The sequence below is a fragment of the Echinops telfairi genome, unplaced genomic scaffold, assembly GCF_000313985.2.
Source record: "Echinops telfairi isolate 266 unplaced genomic scaffold, ASM31398v2 ScPeMD7_1;HRSCAF=3_0, whole genome shotgun sequence".
NCBI lineage: Eukaryota > Metazoa > Chordata > Mammalia > Afrosoricida > Tenrecidae > Echinops > Echinops telfairi.
In genome coordinates this window covers 22,708,421-22,730,385 of record NW_022103896.1, presented here as the reverse complement: position 1 = coordinate 22,730,385, position 21,965 = coordinate 22,708,421, and the positions used below count along the sequence as shown (strand labels likewise).

The 21,965-nt window shown below is 40.3% G+C and overlaps 1 protein-coding gene across 1 annotated transcript in view; it reads right to left on the bottom strand.

Moving 5' to 3' along the window:
• Positions 1-1,353: 1,353 nt before the first annotated feature.
• RAD21 (RAD21 cohesin complex component) overlaps positions 1,354-21,965 on the bottom strand; it is a 33,305-nt gene continuing 12,693 nt past the window's right edge. Inside the window, exons 3-14 of the mRNA XM_004697422.2 lie at positions 16,735-16,864; positions 14,913-15,012; positions 12,649-12,755; positions 11,817-12,023; positions 11,140-11,265; positions 10,701-10,823; positions 9,483-9,706; positions 8,626-8,791; positions 7,631-7,779; positions 5,800-5,949; positions 4,224-4,307; positions 1,354-3,101 (exon numbers count right to left, since the gene is read on the bottom strand). Coding sequence (XP_004697479.1) covers positions 2,910-3,101; positions 4,224-4,307; positions 5,800-5,949; positions 7,631-7,779; positions 8,626-8,791; positions 9,483-9,706; positions 10,701-10,823; positions 11,140-11,265; positions 11,817-12,023; positions 12,649-12,755; positions 14,913-15,012; positions 16,735-16,864 — 1,758 coding nt within the window. The 3' untranslated portion in view covers positions 1,354-2,909. The remainder of the gene's footprint in view (positions 3,102-4,223; positions 4,308-5,799; positions 5,950-7,630; positions 7,780-8,625; positions 8,792-9,482; positions 9,707-10,700; positions 10,824-11,139; positions 11,266-11,816; positions 12,024-12,648; positions 12,756-14,912; positions 15,013-16,734; positions 16,865-21,965) is intronic.

Below are 21,965 nucleotides of genomic sequence, written 5' to 3'. Positions count from 1 at the left end.
GTTTCTTCCCATTTGTGCTTGTACCAGTTGTATGAACTCATCTTCCTTGTAGGCAGCAACTTACTGACAGCATTCTACTTCAGGATAATCCCTAAAATGTATTGACAATGTACTATTTCCCATTCATTTAGTAACTTCTGGCATATGTCTCATTTCAGCTCATACTAGGCTATCAATCGTTTGATTTCATTTTTGACCTCACACCTATCTTCGCAGCACTGAGGGCTGTTTGCCGGGTCACCTTCTCAGTTGAGTGGAGCCACAGCAGCAGATTAAAGTCCTGAAGGCTTTCCCGTCAACTTCCCACCCCCACCCTATGATGTTTAGTGCCTTTCCGCCAGAGCGACTATTTTGGTATTATTTCAGTGCTCTGCTCCTAGTCTTGATTTTCATGGGTCGTTTAAAAAATAAGTGGATTATCAGTATCTATAACCACATAACTGGACCCACAGAGAAGATGGAAATTTGATGGTTTTCATTTTACTTGATCTACAATCAACATTCATGGAAGCAAAGAAATCAAACTATGCTTTACATTGGATAAATCTGCTGCAAAGGTCTCTTGAAAGCGTAAAACATCAAAGATGTTTGAGGATTTAGGGGCACTTGGCAAATACCATGTATTTTCAATGGCCTCACACGTGTTAAAGTTTAACAGTAAGATCAAAAAATTGATGCATTTGAAATATCATTTTGGCAAAAGACATTTTAGGTACCATGAACTGCCAGGGCAAGCCTGTCTCAGAAGCACAGCCAGGATACTCGGCAGCGAGGACTGGCAAGATGCACTGTGGACTCGCCAGGCGCCCCTGCAAACAGACATCATGCTTGGTTGAGGGTATGTGGAAGGTGCTTGATGAGACCGATCGGCACAGTGGCTCCAACAATGGACTTCAAACAACGTTGAGGATGGTGCAGGACGGAACGCCGCCGCACAGGATTTCAGAGTTGGAGCACTAGATGGCACCTAACACTTGCTGTCTACTACGGGTGACTTTGTGACAACCCAATGGCATACCTTTTAGCATCAGTCACACACAAGCTAGCCAATGACAAATTGACAGACTAACGCTTCTTAGACAATCTCCAGCAGCTGCTTGAGCAACGAGTTTATTGAGACCGAGGCCCACGGGCATGTCATGATGTGCGTACTCGGCATGTTGGTTTAATTTTTATCAGGTTTCAGACCACATATCCTTTAGTTAAATGTTACGAGGGCACACTATTCTAACTTTCATGTTTTTTGGTCGAAAATCTCTAACAATACACTATATTTGTATAAAACTAAGCAAAAAGAGATGCAGTGCTGTCAATTTCTTCAACCAGCTAACAACTGAATAATCCACTCACAAGTTTACAGCTTATGACACAACTTTTATTAGAAAAGTTATACATAACATAGCATCGACTATTTTCAAGAATATTAAACCTGATAAACAATAAAAACCAGACTAACATGTGTAACAAGAAACTAATGACCTTTCTAAAATCAAACACTCAATTATCTACAATGTCTTTTTACAACGGGGAAATCCAAGGTTTACAGGCACATGATTATTGAAGGTAAAGCTGCAATAGCAATTTTATACAATTACTATTCTCAAGAAAACTGAATCATTAAAACAGTAATTACGAGGTCACAAATTTAGAACATTTCACATAATTTTACATTGGGTATACAGCTAAGTCAGTTTCAAGTGATTTTGTTTTCCCACAAAAGTGCCAACACGTATGCCTGAACTGTCACTGAGTAATTTTGCCCTAAAAAATTAAAACATATTTCGATAATCACAAGTCACATAAAATTTCTGATACTATCTAGTGTGTTAATAATAAAATCTTTATTTGGAAACGTATTTCATCATTTAAATTACAGGAAACTGGATACAGGATTTCTGTTGCAAAGCGATCAAAATAAAGTTGCAAACACAGGAGTGTGCAGCACTGGAAAGAGAGCTCAGTACTAAAACTTACAATAAATATCAGAGAAGCCATTCGTTTTTACAGCATCATCTGCTTAAAGCCTAAGTCAACCAGGTGTATAATTTCCCATTAGTCTGTACTTTTAATAGGCACAATTTCAATTTTCATGATTTGAACATTCAAATATATTCAAACATCTTTTTTAAAAAACTTTGATTTTACAGCTGCTGGCAAGTTATAAAAATGTTTATACAGTCATTCTATTAAAAAAATCTGCTTCTGTTCATTCTGAAGCCTCATTAAAACATGATTTAAGGACCACAAGGTTCACCGTGAGGACTCAAATGGAATGATTTACAAAATAAAATTTAAATCAAGCATGATTCTCATGCTTTCAGAGCTGAAGGAAATCAGATACAAATTAATTTCACACTCTCCTTGCTCACTATGGAATTATACTCTAAACATAAGTCAAGGGCATGACTTCTGTTGTTCAGGTATCATCATCACCACCACGCACGGAGGTTAACAGAGATTGTCTATGTTACTGATGGGGAAAGAATTCTTCTCAGACTCACCATCAACATTCTCGTTAACTTATTGGGCATTTCCCCAGACAGGTTTATCTTTTCAATGCAGTCATGAAGAACAAAGGTAGAAATGATGACTTTTTGACTGTCAACCAATATTACGACATGCATCAATATTGCACACATCTGTTCTCAACTGTGTAAAGATAATAATCTTCTGGGTCCATTAGGATGCGTGTTTTCTCCATCAGAACACAAACACAATCCATATATATAGTAGTTTCCCTTAAAGATATAATAAATTTAAAATGTGGGGGTGGGTGTGAAGAAAGAAAAAGGAAGAGACTTTGTACAGACAAAAATCTAAATTTTCTGAAAGGGTTTTATGTGCCCTACACACGGGGGCAAGTTGTACACACTAGTGAAATGAACACTAGCTATAATGCTTCTAGCTGCTCAAATGATATGAAATCTTGGTCCAGGAGTGGCGATGATGTCACTGTACGGTTCCTCTTGTGTCAACTCAATAGCTTGCTGCTTTTTAAGAACCAAGAAGCTGTAGAACTTTGCTGCAGCTTGCTTTCTGTTCGTGTTTCGACACAGCTCAAGCAAACTGATGGACTCGGCTCCAGTCTTAGCAAGAGCTCGCTGAAATAGAGCAAAGAAGACGAGTTAAGTCGAAGCAACTTGCACAACAACGTAATTTAAAAAGGATGCCAACGCAGGCTACCAAAATATGTGCACTGTATGGGAATTGGATCAAAAAACTAACCATCATTCTCATTTCAAACGGTTTTAAATCACTTGATTAATCCTATAGACCAGTGGTTCTCAAACTTCCCAATGCCGTGACCCTTTAATACAGTTCCTCATGCTGTGGTGACCCCCAACCATAAAACTACTTTTGTTGCTATTTAAGTTTAATTTTGCTACTGTTATGAATTGTAATGTAAATATCTGACATGCAGGATGTGTTTTCATTGTTACAAATTGAACATAATTATAGTGGTTACTCACAAAAACAGTATGTTATTAGATATTGTGAAATATTTATTTCTAACTACAAATTAATGAAATGTCTTGAAGCATGGTGTAGCATGGTCAACAGTCTTCACACCAGGTGCTCATATGTGGCAGTATCTGCACGTGGGAGGACCCAGGATAGAAGAGCGGTGTCTCAGTTCCTAAGACCATTGGAAATACTGCTATGTGTTTTCTGATTGTCTTAGGCGACCCACAGATTGAGAACCACTGCCACACTAACCCCTACCCCAACTCCCAAAGCCAAACCCAGTTGTCAATCTTGCTTCATCGCAATTTTGATAGGGTTTCCAAAGCTGTGAATCTTTATGGGAGCTAGAAAGTTTCAGGTTTCTCCTCCCGCAGAGTGGCTGGTGGGTTTGGGTTACAAATGCCTACCTTGCAACCAGCAGCCCCATACTTAACTGACAACACTTCAGGGCTTCACAGGAGAGATCTGTACTCACTGAATTTAATGCAAGCAACACAAAGGCATTATACTTACTCCTTACAAACAGAGCAAGCTCCCTTGCGCCTTCGTTTCCTATTCCTAAGCACCCAGCTGTGTTGACTCTCCTGGGTACTGTGTGTGTGTGGGTGTGGCGAGGGGACAGGGCAAGAAACTCATGGTGCCTGAAGCCTAATCAGATGGCTTATGTGTTTAAAGTATCTTTAAAATGATGTAGTTTTGACAGAAAAAAGGCAGGCCCTCTCATTTAGCATGTTTCTCACAGAGCACGTGAGGCACACCTGAAGGCCATGAAGCATCTGCTGGGTTCTTTTGTTCCACCTTCTTTCTTCTTGATCCTGATCACCCCCTGAAGCATCTTCATCCTGAGTGAAAATGACAACGACAAAAATAGTTGTTGAAATGGTTCCACATGGCCCACCCGATGCTCAACAATTACTTGTAATTTTGCAATTTGGCTTATTTTTATTATTATTATGCTACTGAAAAATCACTCAGCAAACATCTAGCAGTTCTGAAGTTTGAAGTTCTTTGAAGTTTGTTTTCTTACACTATGGAGCAAAGTCCTCTGGATCTGCAGGCAAACAGGTGGCTGACTATATGCCTGTGTATTACTCTATAAAGATGTGGTCTATGTAGTGTGATCCACAGCCTATTGTTGGTTGACCCCCATGGAGATAAGGAATTTGTACCATAACAACAAAAAAAATCTATGTCACTAAGTACATGATTTAAAAATAACTTTTTCTGATAGCATGATTCCTACATGATTTATATTCTGGCAGAAGATCTTAATCTCATTATAGGTGAAAGAGCACCAGGGATGCAGTATTGAATTAGTAGTGTCGTCTTTAAGAGCTTATATATGTAAATAAGAGATATATATGAGGGCTATATCCTGTAACAATTACTGTCCTGGAGACATCCAGCAACAAAGCTGACTCCCAAAGGACACTGTGAGCTCTGCAGCTAGCAGAGCGACAGCCTAAGTGTTACCGGCTATGCTGGCAAAGGGCCAGGATTCTGCAGCACCACACATAACAGGAGACACAACAGGTCTGAATGCCAATGCAGCACGAACACTGCCTGTCTAGGGGTCTTGGCGCTGAATTTTGAGTTGAAAACACCACAGCATTCTTATTAAACACACCATAGTATTCATAATTAGTAAGTGGTAGCAAAATCTAAATGGCTACCTAATGATAAATTTGAAGTTTCCATGGTACTTGGAAGGTACTTAAATTTTAAATGTAAATGTTTAGTTGAAGAAGATATTCGACAGAGAAACAACAGAAAATGAATACGTTGTATTGTAAAACTCAATGAACCAGAAATGGGTAATACCTTTAAAGGCCAAAGCAGGATCTAGAAAAATAAGATAAATTCCTATGGCGCCTCTAACTAAATGAAAAAATAACTCATTTAAGATTTGACTAACTGTATTTGAGCCAAGTCATGTCCAACTCCAATCTAATAGGAACAATAAAAAACCCACATACAATGTTTGGTTATCTGATTTCCAAGCCACAGACAGAGAAGGGGTTAGACAAGAGGCAGAGGCTAATAGCAGTATGAATTAACCACTGACCACAGGACCATAAAATAAGCAGCAATAAATAGTTTAAAAGTCAAGTAAGAAATCAGTGCAGGAACAGCCAATAAATTATAATGAAGTATAAAATCTGATATTCTTAAGGATGATCTACAGCAGAAGTCTGTTTAAAGCATTTTCATTAAACATTTCCCATCACCCTGAAGATTGCCATCAATTAATTTAGCTTTAATAGGAAAAATGAAAAGAATTATTTGAAGACTTTTGCCACACCTGGAATGGGTATTTAAAAAAAGCCCCCCTACCTCCTCTTCTTCCTCCTCCTCTTTCTCCTTCTCCTTTTCCTTCTCCTTCTCTGGCAGTAGCTCCAGCTCTGGAATCAGCTGACAGAGACTCGGAGGCTCTTCAGGGGGAAGTTCGACAGGAGGCACTTCCAACTGCTCTACTTGCTGAGGCTTAAAGCAAGAAAAATAAGGTAACTTTAAGATATGTTACCGATTACAAGGAACTATATGTGACCTCCTCCCTGGGGGACAGACAACCGAAAAGTGGGTGAAGGGAGACGTCGGACAGGGCAAGATATGACAAAATACCCATTTATAAACTATCAAGGGCTCACGAGGGAGGGGAAAAATGAGGACCTAATGTCGGGGGTTTAAGTGGAGAGAAAATGTTTTGAGAAACGATGTACAAATGCGCTTTACACAATTGATGTGTGTATGGACTGCGATAACAGTTGTATGAGCCCCTAATAAAATGTTAATTAAAAAAAAAGATATGTTAATAAAAACACGCACGTTAATACTTATTTTCCTAGGATCAAATATTTAATGGGAGAAATTTTTAAGAGAAAATATAAAACAATCCAACTTTGTGAGGGAGCATTCTAAAATATGCAAAATCCACCAGTGAAGCAGCCAGGGGCTTCGTGGTCATGCCTTTTCCTCCCACAGGAGGCCGGGGATACAATGCAGCGGTCACCTGCCTGTCCTTCCGTGAGGGCTCTTGTGCTGCTGTGCACTGAACAAGGTTTTAGCAGAACGTCCAGACTAAGGCAGGTTAGGGAAAGCCTGGTGGTCTACTTCCGAAAAATCTACCAATGACAGCCTCGTGGGCCACAAGAACGTGACCGGTAATAGCACAGCACTAAGCAGAGCTCAATCCTTTTGAAGATGAGCTGGGGACAGACGCAATGGCAACACCTACTCTACGACTGCTATCCCATGAATAGTTTGAAGGTCATTATAATTTAAAAGCCTAAACTTGGAATTTTCAATATGTGTTAGAGCTTTTATGGCAGCAAATAGTAGGGAAGAGACAATTCCTTTTTCCAGGTCCATTTCTATATTTCCTCAATCTCAAAAAAAAAAAAAAAAAGGGCTTTAACAAAAGTGTTAGGAAAATAACTACGTAGAATGGTGTAGTCAGTCACCCACTGTTCTTATTCCCATTCCTGAGCTTCAAAGAAACTATTCTTCAACACCAGAAGGCCCAGGTGAGTGGTTTCTAAACTTGGCAGAGGACTCTGCTGTCAATGGCTCTTTCTGCAGGCTGAGCCAGGGGCCTGAGGCTACCAAAAGGCCTCCCTCTGGTCAACTGTGTTTCAGACTTAAGGCCGAGCAGCCCCAAACTAGATCTCCGACATAAACTTCAGGATAGGGAAAGACGGAAGGAAGTGGCCAGATGGTGCTGTACTCTTTCCTGCTGACAAGTATATAATGAAGGCTGAGCGGAAGCACAGAGCAAGGCTTGCTAACCAACAAGCCCAAGACAAGTTTAGAGTCAGGCCGCCCACTCTGGGGCACGCTGAAGCTAGAGCCAGTTAGCAAGATGCTGAGTTCTGCCGCCCAGGCCGTCTCCCGTTTAGAGCAGAGTGTGTTCATCTCAACTGTCACTCTCTAAATCAGTGGTTCGCAACCTTCCTAATGGCGCGGCCCTTTAATACAGTCCCTCACGTTGTGGTGACCCCCCCCCCAACCATAAAATCATTTTCGTTGCTACTTCATAGCTGTAATTTTTCTGTTATGAATCAGGCGACCCCTGAGAAAGGGTCGTTTGACCCCCAAAGGGAATTCAAAAGGTCTCCCTTGTTACTTCCAGGGCTCCTCCCAGAGATGTAGAGGATAATTTGCTTACAGGTGCCGCGGGCTCTGGGTCAACTTGTCCAGCCTTTCGCTTAACTCCCTGAGGTGGTGGTGGAGGCATGGCTGACTCATCCAGGTTTGTTCTGCTGGTCTCCATGACTGACTCCTGAAGGCGGCTCGGTTCTTCCAAAATAGGCTCGTCTGTAATGGTCGGATTGAAAAGGAAGCTAAGTCTTAAGTAACATTTTTTTGATACTATTACACTGAGATGGGCATTTTTCCTAATGAAGGCCAGAAAATATTTTTACTCAACAAAGATTAATCATCTGAACGATGGGATCAAAAGACCCAAAACGGTCAAACCGATCTGGCATTAAGGTTGATATATTCTGACTTGTAGTGACATTACAGAGCAGTGCACGCATGCCCTAGAGGGCTTCAAGACTGCCCATCTTCACAGGAGCAGACTGTCATACCATCTCCCCGGGATGGCTGGTAGGTAGGTTAGCACCACCAACCTTTGCATTAGCAGTTGAGCTAATCTCATTAAAGCTCCCTTAACACTGAAAAGACCTTAAAAAGACAAGCTTCACTTATAGTCCGGTGTAGGACAATTCTTTAGCAGATGGTCACACAGAAACCTGGGACTTTCTGAAACAGAAAGCAGCATATCGAACAAGCCACACAGATGGCAGACCGTTTTCTTTTTTGATACAGCGTATTGTGCCATCCAAAAATTTGGGGCATATTTCTTGATAATAACTAAAATCAAACCAAAACAAACACCAACAACGCGGTTCCGATTTATAGGCGCCCTACAGGAACAGAGTAGATCTGCGCCTGGGGGTTTCCTGAGAAGTTAAAAAGTATGTAACCATCTGTGTCCTGAGGAGCAACTGGTGGTTTCAAACAGGTGACTTTATGGCGAGCAGTTAAAAATGTAACCCGCCATGGCACCAGGGATTCTTATTGTAACAATATAACAGGGACATTAAAAGACAGACACTCATTTAAGTTGCCTCATAAAACTGATTCAAGAGAACAAACCAATAACATCACGCTGCTGCTGCTGAAGCTGCTGCTGCTGGTCATCCCTGGGGACCTCGGGATTTTCAAACTCTTTGAGGAATTCATCCAGGTTATCAGCCTCTCCTCCTTTCCGCCTTTTCCTAAGGTCTTCTGGTACAAGTGGTGTAAGACAGCGTGTAAAGAGCTATGGAATAAAACACAAAAGAAATGTCAATTTTTCAATTCATAACTCAGAGATGCACTAATAAGATGGCGGCAACTATATAATAAGCTTAACTACCATTCTTTAAGAACTGCATTAATATTCTATAGTGAACATACAATTCCTCTATTGTTCATTTTATTAGTTTCATTCATCTTATTCTATTCATATTTTTCAATTTTCCAAATCACAAATATCATCGTATCAAACATTTTTTCATGTAAATGGTTTTTATCTATATTTCAAGTTATATCTAAGAGAAAAATGAGTTTATTTACTCAGTCAAAGAACACTAATATTTTAAGGACCTCCGTCCAAACATTACAAGAACAGTGCTTCCAATGAAGAGCAGCTGCACCCTAACTTGCTGCTTTGCATGTAGAAAACAATGCAAGCATGTGACGCGGTGTCTGCACACGGTTCAGTGGTCAGCAGCGCGAGACCAACAGCACTGCGGCTCTCTTCTACCCTCATTTCAGAACCCAGGAGAATGGACTCTCAGAAAGCCAGTATTTACTTTGGGGGTGGTGTGGGGGGGTGGTGGTGTAATAGAACCCTATTTTACTCAAGATGCATGCAAAGGACAGTAATAATTCATCAAAGGTTGAGAACAACTAGTGAATGACTCAAGCAAAGGTTTTGGGACCTTTTTTTAAAAAGAAAGTTCCATTACCTTCAGTAGTCTATTATTCCACAAAGGCTGGGCAGGTAAAGAGAAAAGCTTTTCCACTCCTCCTGTCTCTTTCCACATCATCAGTTTCTTGGTGGGTGGAGCCAGATCCAAAGTAGTAACAATATCAGAGTAATCACTCAGCTGGGCTCTAATGGTCTTGCTGTCTAACTCTTTGACACTGTCAACAATCAGCTTCCTCTTCCTCTTGGCTTTTGTTTCTTTGACTGGCAGTATAGAAGGGGGGGGGAAGAGGTCATTTTCCTGACAGGCCAGCATGAAATATTCAGCTATACCTGGTTCTGAAAGGAACCTCAGTGGTGCAGAGGTTAAGCACTAAATGAAATGTAAGCCACCTGAACTTAACCACTCTGAGAAAGAAAAAAGAGATTTTCTGCCCAGAAAGATTTTAGCCTTGGAAACAACGTGGCAGCCCTACTCTGGAATCAAATCAACAGCAATGGGTTTGGGTTTTAATAACAGGTTCTTATTGTAGCTCAAGGGTAGGGATCTCTTATAAATGGATGTTTCCCAAGTGCATACAGTAGGGGCTGACAAACAATATATATGCAATAAATGTGCTGAAAGTTCATATATTCCCACACAAAAGTAGTCAAATACCACCGATACACTTTGCCCCTGTAACATCACACCGCCTACGTTTTGCAGTTTCTTAGCTGCATGGACATGATGGAGTATCTTGCTCGAAGTCTCCATTTTCTCATGTGTAACAGGGCTAATGAACCCAGAGAGATGGGAAAATACTTCGTGTCTTGTCTTATACAGATTAAATTCTGTATTCAAGATTGCAATCATCATTTCTCTGGAAAAAGTTACAGTTCACATATGGCAGTTGTAGAACAAGCCCAAGCCCAGTCAGAGCTGGAAGCCTCCCCCTCCCCCAACACTGCGCACATTCATTTCTAATCCTTCGTACACCACAGCTTGCAGTCCGTAGACTCATCTCCATGAAGATGGAGAGAGACTACTATATTACATAAATCCCGCAAAGCTGCATTCTATCAGTTCTGCTATTATTAACTTGTATGGACAATTCACAAACTTCTCAAATTATGACGGAATACATTAAAGAGTCTATGACAGATAGCTGTGACAAAGCAGAAAGCAGCTTAGTTTTCTAAACACAGTCGTGGGCACACTTGAGGCCATGGTAGGAGCTTAGTTGCTACTCTCCATAAACTAAGGGGTTTGAGTGCTCACCAGTGATATCAATAGGCTCCAAAGCAAACGCCTCTTCCTCGTTTGGGACAAGTGTTGTTTGATCAGTCAGCGCTGTCACTGGTTCCACAGGGTCCACCGAGTCGGGACTGTCAGGACCACCCACTAGAAAACAAAAATGCCTCTTAAAATATGTCCGGTAACTGAGGGGGAAGGGAAGGGAGGAAAATCTATGAAATGGGGAGAAATCCGACTGGTATCAAAAAAGGACACTCTATCCCCCTGCCCCCTAAAGTTGACACCACTGGCAAAAAAGCGGAGAGGCACAGGGCTAAACACACAAACAGAACAAATACTGGTAATCAGTCACAAGTGTGGTTTTTGAGAAAAGAAAATTTACTCTTCTGTTAAATTTAAGTATCGTTTGGATGCCACACAATCATTGCCCAAGTATCACTTAAGAGTTAAAGTAAATGCTTACTCGATACATTATCATCTTCATCCATATCATCATGTGTAGGCTGCTCAGGCAACATCACCCCTGTCTCGGAGAGAGCAGGGGGGTCATCAAAGATCCCACCATCATTGTTGCTAATAAGTTTGTCATCTGATATGAGGAAAATAACCCAGTTACAATTTGGAAAACAGATGAAAAAACAATAGCTACAAAAATATTAAAATAGTTTAGATTTAAATCTGTATTCAACTTCTATCAGTTTTTCTTCAAGGAAGTGTATAAAAGTGTAGAGCATTTAAATAGGAACATAGTGTTTCAGTCACACTATTTCCTAATAAATATGTATTTTTCAAATGTTATTCACTTAGTTTTAACAATAATATTTAAAATTCTTAATATAAGCACCTCTCAATAGAATCAGATATTATAGTTGTTTTCAGGCTATAGCTTTACAAAAAAACTTTGAATCAACTGGCCACAATCCCCATATACGTTCCTAGTATTATATACTCAAGCCTCAGAATCAGCACCTGCTCTAGAACATCACGATTAATTAAAGAAATTACCCCCACTGCTCACACTTTAATCAACTACCTTGTTACTTGTTTGGAACTTAATCATGTCTGCATTATGCTGATGTTACAATGTACCTAACATTGTAACAAGTAGGTACATGTTACAATGACTTCATTGTTACCTACCTAAAATACCACCATCATTCACTTCTCCAAAATTGTCATCTTTATATTGGTCTTCATATTCTAAATGGTTAATTTTTTCATTCAGATTGCTGGTGCTTTGCTCGGGCTCCAGCAAGAGGTTAGAAGTATTTGAGCTGACTAACACGTCGTCATCCTCAAAAGCACTGACTTCTCTCATCATCTCCCGATCATCCATGCCAAAGTCACCTGAACACATTTTCAGTAAGTTATTAGTTGAAAAAGGTTAGAAAGATCCTAATTACTACGTACTATATAATTATACATTTCAATTATGTCACATTTATTTGCTGAAGACTTATTTATCTTTGAATGTAAAAATATCAAGCTTTAACTATAACGGTAGGGCATGACTGACTAAAAAAGTCACTGCCATCAAATCAAGTGCAAGTCACAGTAATCCTGTAACGACAGGTGGGACTGCCATCATGGGCTCCCACCTTTACTGGAGTAAAAAACTCATCTTTCTTCCACTGAGCAGCTGGTGGTTTTGAACTGCTGACTGTGTGTTTAGCAGCCCAGCAAGTAAACCACTACACCACTAGTGCTGCCTGGCACATGACTAGTACACCCAAAAGGATAATCCAAATTACATACCGTATACACTCGAGTATAAGCTCACCTGAACATCAGTCAAGGCACCTAATTTTACCACAAAAACCGCATAAAAAATGTGCTGGAAAACCCCGGCTTCTACATAAGTATATACACAAGTCTATGACTGATATACAGGATCCATTAGTATTCAATTTCCTAGTGCTACCACATGACTGTAACATTATAGGAAATGGCTAAAAATTCACTTATCTATTACCAAAATCATTTTCTTGTAGAATACTGATATTTCCAACTTCTTCTCTCATGGTAATCTCTTCCACTCTACTCTGGTTCAAGCTGAATTGCTGGGCCACATCAATGTCACTTAAAAAAAAACCAAAAGACATTTTAGCGATGTCTCAAGTCTCGCTGCAATGTTTGTAAGGAAAAAATGAAGCATACATACAAACAAACCCAACATTTAACGGCTTTAATATATTTAATGCCGAATACATATCAGTACAATCTGAGAATGTGAACAACTGGACCTTAATTTGTACTTCCATATACCTAATTGGGGGCGGGGAGGGGGCGGTGCAGGGAAAGGATGTCAGGAAGTTCTTGGAAAAATGAAACTGAAAGGTAATGAAATGTCTTCATGAGCTTTTTTTTAAGCCCCATCATATACCGTCAATGGCTAGTAATAAATTTCCACATGAAGTAATATGATGTATCTAGCAGAAAACTTTACTAATCTATGGACTAAAATATAATTACACCTATGCTTTCATTGTAAAGGTTGAATGAATGAAGTAAACTTGAGACTCTCAGCTTCTTATTCTAACAAACCAATTTTTCATAGTTTACAAATAAATAAATAATGTGGGTGAAGGAAGACAACAGTCAGTGTAAGGTATGAAAATAATAATTACTTATAATTTATCAAGGGGTCACAAGGGTGGGAGGGAAGAGGAGCTGATACCAAGGGCTCAAATAGAAAGCAAACGTTTAGAAAATGATGATGGCAACATATGCACACATATGACTGATGTATGGATTGTTATAAGGGGTGTAAGAGGCCCCAATAAAATGATCTTAAAGTAAAAATTAAACAATGTTAAATGCTAACCTGGAATAAAAACCACTGGGCTTCTTATTCCAATTAACAGTCCATTTTTACAGGACAGAGTGGAGTTGCTCCTTAGAGTTTGGGGAGACAGTAAATCTTTAATGGGCGCAGATATAATGGGCGCAGATAGGCTCTTCTTTCTTGCACTAAGTTTGGGTTTGAACTGCTGACCTAGCGTTTAGGATCCCAACACCTAAACCAAAGGACTCCTTAATTTGGAATACTACTGGCCAAATGCAGAGTTTAATACTTCAAAACAAATGACCAGCTTTAATCATCAAATGCCAGGGAAAACAAAAAAGGAAATATTGAAGAGGCAAGGCTATTATATAGTTTGTGGACTTTATTTATACCTCTATCCAAACAAACTGTGCTATCCACTGAGTACTTTTAAACAATTACTGATTATGTTCAAAGATTTTTATTTAAAGTAACATTATAGTAATATTAAAACATTGAAGTTTTTACACATGAAATAAAATATTATTCACTTAAAAATAACCTGGTGGGAGTTGGGTGAACTAGAGGCGTATGAGTGAAATAAATACATTGATCATTATAGTCACCAGATGATGGGTACAATCAAAACACCACCACCAAAGAAGGTGGTGGCGGTGGTCGGGCCCCAAGGAGTCAATTCCAACTCACAGTGCTTATTATGAACACACAAATCCAAACAGGCCATGAATCTACTCTAATCAGAGCAGATTATCAAGAGATTATTTTCAAAATCTGAGCATTCGGTCTTAACTGGAACATGATATGAGCAAGATCACAACTTGGTGTGTAAAGTTTCTTGGTTGCCAACTGTTAGTTATGTGGCAAGTCATACTCACCTTCCCCGTCACCATGTTAAAAGCTGGGTTTCATAGACTTCAGAGGTTAACAGTATGCCATAGTACTCTAGATAGCTCTCTACAAAATGTTCTCTTAAATATATACATTTTAACAATGACCCTTTCTTGCTCTTTATAGAAAGCTATGATTTATGAAAAAACAAACAAGGTTCTGATTATAACATAGCCAAGATCACCGCCTTCAGTATATTATTAAGTGTATAGCACAGCATTGCTAAGCATTCTTCTAAAATAAAGGGGCCATGCAACAACATTTCACGTGTATGGTTATCATTACACAAAGCACATAGCTGGACAACAGTATGGTACAAAAGCTTTGGCCTAAGCCAGTCAGAAGTCTCTCTTCTTAGGTGAGTGAAAGTTGACAGCTTCTATGTGATTTTCTTAAAGAAACACTTTCTGGGTTATACCATTTCATGTTTATAAATGAACCAAAATAAGACCATATATATCTAAGCTTTATTTAACTCAATGGCCAAAACAGTCTAATAAAAGTAAACATTTGGAAGACAACAGTTTTCTATAGACCAAGCCAACAATCAAAGAAAGACATACTCTAAATCAGGAAGAGGCTGGTCGAAGTCGTGAAATTCTTCAGGTAAGGTAATGGCATTATAAGCTGCTTCCCGGTTTTCTTCAGGAAGATCAACAACACCTGAAAGACAAATGCCAAGCTTGAAAGTCTAGTTACACCACATATTATTTCGATATTAAAAGGAGGGAAAAGTTGGTACAATTTTCTACGAGTTGGTAACATAAGCAAAATACATGGAAGCAAAAGAACTTCTGTTCTTAGACGCTGTTCTACACACTGAACCTAAACTAGTCAAAGCACTAATGATTATGTATCAAGCTGATAAAAGGCTCATGCCATTAAACTAAGTAAGTAAGCATGGAATTTACGAAAAGGAATTAGAGCAAAGGCATAACCTAGCATTAGGGCATTGATTCTTTTAAAGAGTAATATTATGGGGTTTTAATTGTTCTTGATTTCCCCCCCTTGCATTTCTCAAACAAGCTATTATAATATATATTGCTTTAAAAGGAAAAGACAAGAAACAAGTTACTTAAGATGCATGTAGTTCCTCCACTCCCCCGTGTTAGAAAGCATTCACATACCCTAGCATAACCATCATGCCTAAACATTTTACTTCTAAGTCTCAAAATGGACCATGTGTTAACAGAAAGGGAAGCTGCTCTAGGATATACCCTCAGTAAACCAACACCAAATTCACTGCCAGCAAGTCCATGCTGACTCACTGCAGCCATAGAGGACAGGGTAGAACTGCCCCGGTGAGTGTAACTCTTTATGGGAGTTGAAAGCCTTGTCTTTCTCCCGTGGAGTGCCTAGTGGTTTTGTACTGTCCACCTTGTGGATCACAGCCCAACTCGTAACAACTAAGCCACCAGGGCTCAGCAGATGTTATTTTATTGGACAACTCTCCCATACAGATTATTTAACTAGAATAACATCTCACCATTGCTCAAAAACAAACAAACAAATCCCCCAGATAAAGGTCTAGTGTGGCCAGTGTCCAATTTTGGAATTAGAACCTAAAATAAAACAAGAACCCGGAGAGAACGTTTAGTGAAAAGTCTCGGTAATTTAAGTTAAATGTAAATTTGATATTAAGAGCACTTATTCAAGAAAAAGATACTTAAAAAAAGAAAGAAAAAGATACTTAAATCTTGATTTTTCTATTGAGCTATGATCATGCAACAATTAGCTTTCAACACTTTGGCCCCCAGTGATTTAATTCTATATACAGTGAACCCTCGCCACTTCGCGCTTCGACTCCCACGGCTTCACTCTATCGAGGTTTTTGCGTAACAGCACCCACTGCCTACACCCGCTCCTTCAGAGGAAAAAGACGGCGACCCACCTGTAGAGTACATCCCTTAAGTCATTTCATAGGCTATTGACTACAGTATTTGCAAGAACTATGTATAATAATAATACTGTATGTGAAATATGTAATACTGTAAACTAGATGCCATAAATAATATAGTAAATAAATGATAATTGTAACGTCCAAAATGCTTTACTGTATTTTCCCTTTTTCGTTTAATAAATTGGGTAATACGAGTGTAATGGTGACTAAAGGGTGTTTTTTCATGTCCTCTATGCTCTAACTACGAAAATATTTGATTTACAAATAAGGAATCCTACTTCGCGGAATTTCATTTATCACGGTAGGGTCTAGAACCGATTAACCACGATAAACGAGGGTTCACTGTACATTAAAGGAAACTTCGGAGAAAAAAGAAAAAAAAAAAGGTGATGTTGAATAATTCCTTAGGCAGACCAAGTGAATGCAAAGCAAGTTTCTTCCTCGAACCATTACGCCCTCAGATTTTTACAAAAGGCGAACTATACCTGGCCGAAAAGCCATCTTTATTTTGATGAAGGCCTCATTACAGTCTGCAAGGAGGTATTTGGCTTTCCTGTGATAGATTCGAACTACTCCCAGTAAGAGATGTCCTGATGTTCGAAGAGCCATCTTCACCTAGAAACAAAACACTTAATATTAATCTAACCCACACCATCAATTTCAGAGGTTAGGGGGAAATGGCACTCCAACAGCCCACCCGCTTTTGCAGTTTATAGGTAGTTTTCATGTCCCGTATGTTGTTTTTTCAAAACCATTTTATTCCAAATTCTATCACATCAAACAGCGTTGGACAACTGCTACCACTATCAGTTTGAAAGCGTTCTTCCTTGAACTCCTCGATAGCAGCTCCCCTTGACCCCCCACCCCCCACCACTGTACTCCCCAGGAACCGTTATTCTATTTGCTGTCTCTACAGGTTCATCAATCCTGGGTTTCATATCCCGAAAAACATATATAGCAAAAATTCAAGAGGGTTACCCCCAATGACAAAACACATCAGCACTAAACCCCAATAAAGGAAAACAAACAAAAAACCACTCAGAAAATGTTGAAACCCAGATCAGGCCCAACGTGTAGAGGGGTGGGGGGTCAACTGACAAGGTTTTAACTGCTCAATCCAGGCTTATCATTTTGGTCTCCTACAGTCCTCTCTCCAATGCACTGTTCTGTAAGCAATCCCCACCCCTCCATCATGGATAGAGGGGCATCACCAGAGGCCACCATGTGAATTCTGAGCCGCTCTTCACAAAAGCAGACTGCTGTTTCATCTTTCTCCTGCAGAGGAGCTGGTTAGCAGTCCAACACTTGGCCCAGGAACCAGCAGGGCTCTTTGACTCAATCCCAGATCTCACCGTTATCAACCTCATAGTTAAGACTGTTACATTCCTGATGCTGAAGCTCTTTCAGTGAGTTTCTATTATTTTCCTGAAAATTATATTGATAAAAGGATAGCAGTACCATCTTTTTTTACCTGGAAATACAAGCCCTTAGCTGACACCCCCCCTCCCCCCAGGCTGATTCTGACCAGTGCTGATGTGGAATCGAATCCAGTATATGAAGTGTAAAGTAGTCATAGGGAAAAAAAAAAAAGAAGTAAGCGTTCAGCTAATCTGAACATTTAAAATTCCTATGGCTAAAATAGGAAAATTTATTGAGAGAACGAGACAATTAAGTTGTCAAGTTTCTCGTTTTTTAGATCATGCCACAAAACACTTACATGAATGAGTGAGGTAGTAAGAATCATTAAACATTTATTCTAAGTTTAAATTATGACAAGTACATTATTGTGCTGCAGTGAGTTGTTTGATCTGGTTCTTGTAGCCATAGTCTTTGTAACTCCCACCAAAAGGTTTTCTTGATGGGGCTGGACCAGGTTATATGATGCAGTTATGAGTGAATGTCAACACGGTTAACTCTCGTGTATAAATACTTCCAACTCCACAGCAGACTGTTCACTTTTGCCATCTTGCAGGCTAAGTGAGCCAGCTTGGCAACATAAGGCGCAGACCTCACTACCAGTAAGAATACAGGCTCAGGAGGGAGCGCATCCTGTGACCCTGAGGCAGGCAGGCTCCTGCCAACGGAAGCTCCTCCAGCCAGGAACAGAAACCCGTGACACCAGAAGATAGCAGAGGCACAGCAGCGGAGCCTGAGCACAAGCCTGAGGGAACAATGGAGGAGAGTTGAGAATTTTTAGGCAGAAGACTACCTTGTGGAGTGGGTGCTTTCAGGCACCAGTTAGGGAGTGAGAGCAGGACTTGACTAAGACAGAAATCATGGAAAATGGAGAAAAGATAGAAGTCGTCAAGGATCTCATCTTGCTTGTATCCACAGTCAATGCTCAAGGAAGGAGTCAGGAAAGCAAACGATGCAGTGAATCAGGCAAATCTGCTACAAAGACCTCTTTTAAACTAAGATGTGCCTAACCCCAGCCATGGTATTTTAATCATTCATGCCAGGCAGGGTTTTGTCCTACTGTACAGTGTCACTCTGAGTTGGAACCCAATCCAGGGCACCTCCCAACAACTAAAGAAAAAGAGCCTCCAGATGGGCTTGGGTTGCTTCTAGGTGTTATAAGCAGCCCCAGGGTTGGCAACATTGTCATAGTAGGGCAGTGGTCAAGGACCAGAGTCCTGCTTGCAGGCACGGCTCAGACGACGCTACCCCAACTGGAAAGAACCCTGTTCTGAGCATTTCTCACTGCAGTTTGAATCGACTTGGTGGCAGAGAAACTAGGGAATTCCCAAATAAAACCCACAAGTGGAATCATGGTCTAGGGGTTCTTGTGCCGGCACTGCAGGGACTCGTCAAAATGAACTGAGAAGTGCAGAGTGCGGTGGAAAGGACTGCTAGTGCCAGAAAGAATCAAGGAAAAAGAGAAGAGGCTTTCTCACTTCTGCTCACACAGAAATCACCTTTGGGGTAATGGCCACACTGAGTCTCTTCCTTCCCCTTTTTGCAGCCACAGGAGGTCGGATGCAGTCCCCATATTCTTACAGTAGCACTACTCAAATTAATGTTTTTTTGTTACAAATATACTTTAAAGAATGCAATGATTCTATTTAGAAATGACTAGCTGGATCTACCATTCATGCTACTATGATTGCTAGTTCTTAAGATATTTGGGAAAAAATTACAATGTGTTTATCTGATGATAAATCTGATAAGTAATTTGCAATTAAGGCACTGTTTTTTGTAGAAAAACATAATCTACGTTTATGTAGTAGTTCTAGTGGAAATTTAAAGTTAATGCTGATTAAACCTTCACTTAAGGAAAGCAAAAATCACCTTGTCAGGAATTGTGACTTCTAAAGTGGTGTTGTCCAAAGGCCTTCTTTCTGGATTAGTGTGGTACAGAGCATAGGTCAGGAGTTGGCCCTAACTCATTCATGTAAGAGTCAAGGTATGATAGAGGAGAAGATAGAGAAGAGTGGGAAGACGGGTGGGTAGGTGGGAGAAAAAATGTGGACAGTTGCAGCTGAGCAGCATATCTAACAGTTGTTTTAAACAAGCCAACATTTCCTCACAAGAACTGTACACCAAGAGCCAACAATACAAACTCACTCTGTAGAGCTGTCTTTACATTTTTTCACAACAATAAGCAAAATAAATAAAAAAGCTAGAGTACTTTTAAAACTGTTAGGTAATTCTTACACAAACAAGCACGACTTGGTTAGAATGGTCTTTCACTTTATCCCATACACCTTATTTCACACACCTATGAAACAGCGAATTACTCAATATGACTCCTCTATCCTCTGCTACTAGCGCCTTCATTTTCCTGATGGCTCTAGGTAGGAAGGTGGGGGAAGGTTCTATACAGGTTATTAGATTCAGGTCCAAGTGATTTATTATTTGTGATTACCACCCTGCTGGGCATAAAATAAGCCAGCTCAGAAGCAGGAAGGTAGTTTCACTACCAGGAATAGAAAAGTGCCAAGGAGTGGAACGTGTTCCTTGAGTCCCGAGATCCTTGTGCATTGGACCTTCTTGATCCACGAGCAGCTCTGACACCCAAGGAAGGCAGAGGAAGAGCAAACGCAGAATCAGGAGAAGCCCGTGAGACAGGACAGTGGTGACTTCCCAGCTCACAAAGCCAGTATAGTTTGAGTGCTTTGGGGCAGGAGGCTAGCTTGGGGAGTGGGATGTCTCTTGAGCACTTAATTTGGGGAGCAGAGCACCTCTGGTTGAGGCATGTTAACAGGGAGGCAGGCACTCTGGGCACTTATTGGCTGCCCTGACTGGACAATTTTTCAACTGCATTTTAAACTGTTAATTTTCCTAATAAACCCCATAATCATGAATATCACCTGTGAGTTGTATGTGAGGGATGGTGAGTGTCAGAATAAGGTTATGGATGGAAGGCAGAGGCATGTCTGATCCTCGCCTTGTGGCATTCAGCCCGGGGAGGTGGTGGCAATCAGATGTTGCTGCCATGCCTTTCTCCTCACCTTCATGTCACGATGTATAACTGAAAAAACCCACCTGACTGCCATCAAGTAGATTCCAACTCATAGTGATCTTAAGAGGGCAGGGCAGAATTGTCCCTGCCCTGTGGGTTCCTAAGACTGCAACTCTTTATGGGATCACACAGTCCCTTACTATTAAGTGTCCCCAATAGAGTACAAGTTTGCATATAATGTGAAAAATTTTGTCATCCTATTGAGCTAAAGCACTCTCAATATTTTTTTATGGATGTTAAAAATTACCTACATGCATCAATTCAAGAAGCCATTTTCTCCCCTTTCATGTGTCAGTTAACACCTATAAAAATCAGGTTTATATAATTTGCCCAGCAGTGCAAGCTAGTCTAAGCGCTCCAGAGAGGGAATTGTGAATATATAATAAACCTTAAAATAAGCAATTACATTTGTGAGCTTCCATCTTCAAATTTAAGGCCTCCAATAATGAGTTAGAACTAAAAACTACAAAGTACGCAGGTAAAGGAAAGAGGGAGCAGGCCCCCCCCAACGTGCATCCAAACTAAGGGATTACCACCACCACCACCCATTCCCACTGAGTGGTTTTCTGACTACAGGACACTTTTAAGATTTCCACGACTATTTCCTTCCACCTTCTTCCTGTCCCACTATCATGCTTACTCACCCTCCATTCAGCTCTCAGTAATTCCTCTTGGATACATTGCACTTGATCAAACCCCACCAGGCACTATACAACCTCTTCACCCCCAATTTTAGATCTCTTGTTGTTCCCTTATCCCTGTGTCTGTTGGCTCCCATGGCTACTCCCTGCCCCTCCTGAACTACTGGTCCTGTTGTTTTCTCCTAGGGATTGTTTGTCCTGCCTATTTTATACAGAGAGACATAGTGCGCAAGAAAAACAAGCAAAAACAAAAGAAAAAAAATGATAGAGCAAGAAATAGGAGGCAAAAGCTATTTAGAGAGGTACAGCTATAGGCATGTATTTATGTAAATATATTCAATTTATAATGAAAAGGATAGAGGCCAATGTACACACATATATTTATATGTTAAGTAGTAAGACAGCGGATGCAATTTGGGCCTCTACTCAAGGCCTCCCCTACAACACGAACACTTTGTTCTAATAACCTGGCACTCTTTGATACTCACCTTCCTGACATGATCACTGAAGACAAAATTGGGTGCATAACAGATGGTGCCCGACCATCAAAAAAGATAGTGTTTGGGGTCTTAAAGGCTTAAAGTTAAACAAGGGGCCATCTAGTAGGGAAGCA